Below are 6,459 nucleotides of genomic sequence, written 5' to 3' on the forward strand. Positions count from 1 at the left end.
ATAGCGTACCAGCTTTCTGCTCAGTCATTGTCAATTTCGGATATTTTATCAGGTTAAAGTATTTGATTGCGTGTCTCCTTTCTTCACAGCATTCCAAGCGAGCAGAGGACGGTAGATGTGGCGAGACTCGTGACGTCATCATTTACCGCGACGTTTTTCCGCGTTTTTTGAATACATATTACACCTTTTCGTATGGTCGAGTGAGGAGCGTCGCGAGATCGTGCGATATTATACGGGCCGATTAGACAGTGTCGCGCGTTATTAAAATCGTTTAAAGTGCGCGTAATAAAGTCACCGAAATAACGGTGCGAATTAGTTTTCAACTCGATCGTTGTTGTATTCTCGTCGCGTCGCGAAGTTGGCTGTTGGCGCAGCGTAGTATTTCGAAAGTCGCGAAAGTCGGGAGTGCCGTTGCAAAGTGAGATCTCGCGCGATCTCGTTATTTACCGGAATCGAAATGCGTTAAAAAGCCGGAATATCGATCGATCGTAATTAGCCGCGTTTTTCCGCGAGTGATTTGTGTCGAGAGAGCGAGAGGATGAACGACGACGACGACGAGGATTGGAGCGAGAAGGAAGGTGAGTAAATCCATTTATTCGTTACACTCTTGTGACTAATTATTCACCCGCTCGGGATGATTTAGCGTCGTCGAGTAACGTATTCATCGTATCTTGACAGGCAGTTAACATTGTTGACTCGAATACATTATTATGACGATGTTAGACATTTAATAAGAAGCGGAATATATATCATCGCGTTAATATTCTCAGTCCATCGACAATGAGATAATAAATTTGCTTCATGCGTATAAATTAATGTAATTTAATTCTGATGCCTTTTATTAATTGGCAAATTAATAAAATTAATTTTGTTTCTCTTTATAGGTCAACTTCTGATTGTATCTTCTTCTGGTGAGTCGCATCATTTTTTTATCGCCTAGTTTTAAGGTAATGGATGTGCAAAAATAATGAGTAATACAATTATGAAACATTCCTCTCTTTCCTAGTTAATAAATATAAGTTTGACTTTCAATTTCAATCGATATATTATTTTTGATCTCTTAATTCATTTTTTTAAATTATATTTTTTAATGTAAAGTTTTGAAAACAATGAAATATATTTGTATTAATATATATGTAACGATTGATAATATTGTTAGATTATTATTTTTAATTATTTTAATTATTTTTTAAAATTTTGAAATAATAGAATAACAAAGAATTTCTCTCTATATTATTTATTCTTGCAATATTTATTACATTATTACGTTATAAATATTTCCAATTGAGTGAAAAATGAAAGATTTATAAATTTTATATCCTATACTTGTATCTTAATTGTTAAATCCATTATCTTAAAATGAACAAACATCTTTATAAAAGTATTGAAATTTGGAAAGCATACACTTTTTTCTCAACAGTTTAAATTATTGGTATTATTTGTGTGATCAACATAAATTTATTTATTTATTGGAAATGTACCTTTAAGAGAGCCATCAGTATTTATCATATTTATCAGAAAAGCTCAGGCCTCAGTGGTTTGAAGTGAAATTTGTTTATTGGAAAAGCGTCAATCAGACTAAATTAATTTGATATACATATAAATGTATACATATATATATGTATATATATTGAAATGGCACAATCACTTTATTGAAAGTAATTTTATTTATTCGACAAGCGTGTTCTCGTCACACAAATAACCAATATGAATTTATTTATTGAAAATGCACGTTTATGCGTTAGTATCAGTTTTATCTATTATATAAACGTGTTCAGGGAAACTAAATTAAATTTGTTTATTGGGAACGTCGTCAAATAACTGAAGCTAATTTTATTTATTGGAAAAATATAATCGGATTATTGAAAACATACATATATATACATATAATTTTATTTATTTGGAGGCACTGCTGTGTTATTGGTTATTGACGAATTAATTAATACTTATTTGATGACACGGGTTTATTTATTAATAATACACGCTCGAGTTATCAATATTAATTTTAATACTCGAGAAAAGTCCCCAAATCATTGAAACTCATTTTATGCATTTAAAGCATCGCATTTGCAAGTTATTCAGATAAATGTATTTATTATTATAAAAGCATATTTATAAATATTTATTGAAAAAAGTGTAATGCATTTCAGCGGTATGTTATATCATAAGTATTATCAATTGATGATGTAAAATGTGTATTGTGGAAGACAATATCAGAATTAATATAAGAGTATATATATGCGTAGATTATACATTTTTATTTATCAAATGAGCGTGTTTTTGAAGGATAAAATTGAGATTTATATTAATGGTTGGAGTTGAAAAACAAAATAGTATATAAATTATATTAATTTTATACATAGAAATATGGAAGTTTGACAATTCATAAAATGGAGAATAATGATTTATATTTTTATTATTAAACGGTTTTTTATTATTATTAAAATATTACTTACAGTTTTTATTATTAAAATGTTCCATTCAACACAATGACTCGTTAAGAAACGAGATTGCGGGTCGCGTGGCGGCTATATGTCGAACGAAATCGGTTCAACGATCGCTCAGTTGGGTAAAAACTAATTTACCTGCGGTTACCTCAAGTGGTTGCTCAGGATCACGGCCATTGACACTCCTTTTCATGGGCGAGTTCACGAGAAATTCTGTATCTAATTCGAATTATCACGCATATGTTACGAAATGATGCGGTGCAGTTAAACATACCAGGTGTTTGACGTAAATTGCAAAATATTCATTTGTGTGAATTTATTGTAATAATATTCTCGCGCATTTTTACAATTATAACCAGGTACGATTATCGCGTTAAATTCCTTTGCAATTATTTTCACTTATTTACATATAAATAATAAACATAATTTTTATAATACCGCATTAATTCTGATATTGTCTACTATGCAAAATTGTTGCGTGAAGAAACGCTCGTGACATAAAAATAAGCAGCTTGGTAAGTACCAAAATAAGCTTTTAAGATGCAAGTTGATAGGAAAGGAACTTCTGAATTAATTAGTAATAGTAGCTACTAATAGCGGCGTTATCGGAATACCGACGTCGCCGACGAATGATTTCTATGTCTGTGCGTTTATGCAATCGATACGCAAACACGAATCCTGCGAGACAGGGAGCGGTTATAGTTGGTGGTTTGCAATCATTATGTGTCGGCCCTCGCGAATGTTTGCGCAACACAACCGTCGCTGGTTTGGTGCCACCGGCGACGATTGACTTGTCTAAATAACGGCACCTGTTCCTCTCTATCGAAAATAATTACTCGACAAACAGTACGGGGCGAGTTGTTCGTTGCGTCGAAATTAGGCGATAATTCGTTAACTACACGAAGCGCGATTTATTTCTGAGATTATGTTTAATTCTTGAAAAATAAATATATATTCCTGATACGATGAGTAAACTGTCCCACACTAACGAATCAAAATTTATTATTTACTTTTTCTTTTGAATAAAAAATATAAAATATATAATCTCGAGATGCAGAAGAGCAAATATAATTATATCTAACTGAACGATAAAAGAAATTCACTCGAGTTAAAACTGCTGCAGTTTTATTGTTCGCGATTGTATTTCAATGCAAAGGCGAGTTCTATTCACATAAACCTAGGAACTAGAAATCCATTTTACTTTTCTCATTGTTGTGTTATCTGGGAATGCTTGGGTGCTCTCGCATCAATTGAGACGGGCTACTATTCAATGAACACAAGGTGGTAAATAACTTCTTTAAAAGTGAACTTGTCTTGGTCCTGGCATCCGGACCTTCAATTCGGAATGTCATTGTGCAGTTTATGAATCGGACACACAGCTCTGTTTGTAGAGAAGCGAAGCACCCAACGGGAACAAAGCTAACACAGGGGGGGAACCTATAGATACATTGATCTAGCGATCCATCTATATAGTCGCGCGTATAGTTCCACTGATCTCGTCGGAGAATTTCAGATTAGTAGCTTAGTATATACTTTTCAAAAAGTTTGATCAATATTTTAACAGTTTGGTAGAAAAATGAGAAATATTATTTTGAAGCATTTGTTAGAATATTTAAATAATAGCAAATTATATTATAATCTATTAAGAGATTTATTAAGAGAATAGATCTATTAAGAGAACAATTTTTTAGATATAAAGAAATATCAAAATTAAGTTTACAAATTTAAAATTAATAATGAAGTTGCGCGATTGGGGGGGAAGATGAGAATGAGAGTTTGAAATGATTCTCACAATCACTCACACTAAACGATCTCGCTTTTGCCACTCGTGACATGAGTTATTCTTCCTTATATAATCAATTTAATGAGAAGCCGGTTTTGGCATCTTCTTTCAATAATACAGAAAAAAAAAAATGCACCGACACTGAGTGTGCTGAGTAAACACTGATAAAATGTATAACTTGTATTTAATTTAATGACCATGGTACTGTGTGCGTATTTGTATGTATATATGAAGGAAGTTGATTGTACGGGTACTTTCAAAATTCAAAGCTAATTGAGTAACATTATGTTGATTAACGAATTATCATAATGATCAGTAAACGCTCGTATATCTTGTCGAATGAAAATTTATCTTGGAATATATTAATTTTATTAGACGTACAAATGCGTTTGGTCATTGAATCTGATTGTCAGGAAAATTTGACTAAATGAATAATCTGTAATCAAATTAATAACTGTTTTATTAATACATTTCAATGATTTCTATGGCGATTGAATGATAAGTAAAAGATAATCAGATAACGTCATAATGCTGATTAACAAATTACAGTCAATAATTAACGAAATCTGAGTCTTTTTACCTGATATTATTTAGTTGACGAAATGCGTAAGCGATAATTAAATCGATCATTTTATTAGCGGAGATTGATGATTTTCGTGACGAATAGCAATAGAATCTGATAACGTTGATTAACATAATATGAATAATGATTAAAAAAACAGGATATATAGAGGAAAAGTTTTCAAATAAAAAATTTCCAACAATTAATGCTCTGTTACAAATTGTATTTGATATTTTTTAAATCGTTTTAATAAAAATATTAATTTTGGAATTGATAATTAAAGAAATTAATATATTTATAATTTCTTAATAATTAATAATTATATTTTTCATTTTTACAACAGTTATAAAAAAGTTTTTCTAACAACAGTTAAATGATACTAATAGAAAGACAAACATCCTGTTTTTTTATATATATAATTTTACAACATCTATTAAGTTTTATTATTGGAAAATACACAATTTATTATTGGAAAATACACAATTTATTATATCCCATTTATTTTATCTGATCTTATACTTTTTGACGACATCAATATTTTGTACAGCAATTATGCTATATTAGTGGAGGTTCTATGCATACTTTCCTAATTCCTGATATCCGAAATCCCGCGCATTCCAAAGCAAGCCGGTACTAATGAAGTCGTGAGAGGTCGGTCAGGAATTGTGACGCGGTCGAGCGCGCTTTCGGCCAGCGGGGTTCGAGAAAAGGGGAAGGGAACGTAGAGATGATTTAGATTCCACCTAAACGATCTGTCTAAAAGCCGGCCTGACGGCCCGGCGCAGGTCAAGTTCATCGGCGTTCACTTGGTATAATGGATTTAATGAGAAGGTAGTCACCTCCGCGCATCCCGAGATGTGTCAGGAATTACTCGGGACAGGGAGAATCCCGTATCCTTGTTCACGCTTCCTGCTTGCAGGAGCACGCATGCTTGACGAAAGGGCGCTTGAGATGATCCTTCTGGGATCAGAAACAATGGACGCGCTTCTCGAGAGGATAACGACGAGGTGAAAATTGTCAGTTTGTCGTTCCGAGGGGCGTGTACGAGGGTTCCTAATCACTGTTCTCGCGGCTGGTATCTTGTTATCACTCGCCGCGGGCTACTGTATAGTTTACGACCCTTTTTATCCAGTCACTGGTCGAATTAACAACGCCGCCGTGTAACTATTCATTACGTGTCTTTTAGCTGAGATACTCCGTCAAAATGACATGACCTCTTTCGGGATAGGATGATTTTGACAGGGATAACGAAAAAACATTTTTTAGATTCTTTTATCATATACAGATTTTTTTATATATATACGAGCTTATGTTTTATTTCGTTTTTGTGATTAAATGTGATTAAATTATGAATTGAGTATAAATTCTTTTCAAACATTGAAAGTTATACGAATTAATTCGTTGAACGTACGCATTGAATAACGATAGACTATTGTAAAATATGAATTATAACATTTTAATATAAAAAATATTAAAATTATATTTAAAAAAATTTGTTAAAATAAATTTTTAATTTCTAAATGCGCTTTAAAAAAATATCTTAGAGTTATTAAATTTAATTTTTTTGTTAGTTTTTATATTTTGAGAATACTTTTAATACATTTCTTGGTATTTAAATATATATATTACATATATTCTCGTGTGATCGAAGGACTAAGAAATTTATT

The 6,459-nt window shown here is 31.9% G+C and overlaps 1 protein-coding gene across 3 annotated transcripts in view; it reads left to right on the forward strand.

Moving 5' to 3' along the window:
* Nucleotides 1–6,459, forward strand: part of LOC145945031 (uncharacterized) — a 147,658-nt gene that overhangs the window by 275 nt on the left and 140,924 nt on the right. For all 3 annotated transcript variants that reach the window (XM_083053814.1, XM_083053816.1, XM_083053815.1), the window contains exons 2-3: nt 90–578; nt 885–911. In XM_083053814.1, coding sequence (XP_082909940.1) covers nt 539–578; nt 885–911 — 67 coding nt within the window. In that variant the 5' untranslated portion in view covers nt 90–538. The remainder of the gene's footprint in view (nt 1–89; nt 579–884; nt 912–6,459) is intronic.

The sequence above is a fragment of the Prenolepis imparis genome, unplaced genomic scaffold (genome assembly GCF_030444845.1).
Source record: "Prenolepis imparis isolate NDT839.2.m4 unplaced genomic scaffold, iyPreImpa1.0 SCAF_14, whole genome shotgun sequence".
Taxonomy (NCBI): Eukaryota; Metazoa; Arthropoda; class Insecta; order Hymenoptera; family Formicidae; genus Prenolepis; species Prenolepis imparis.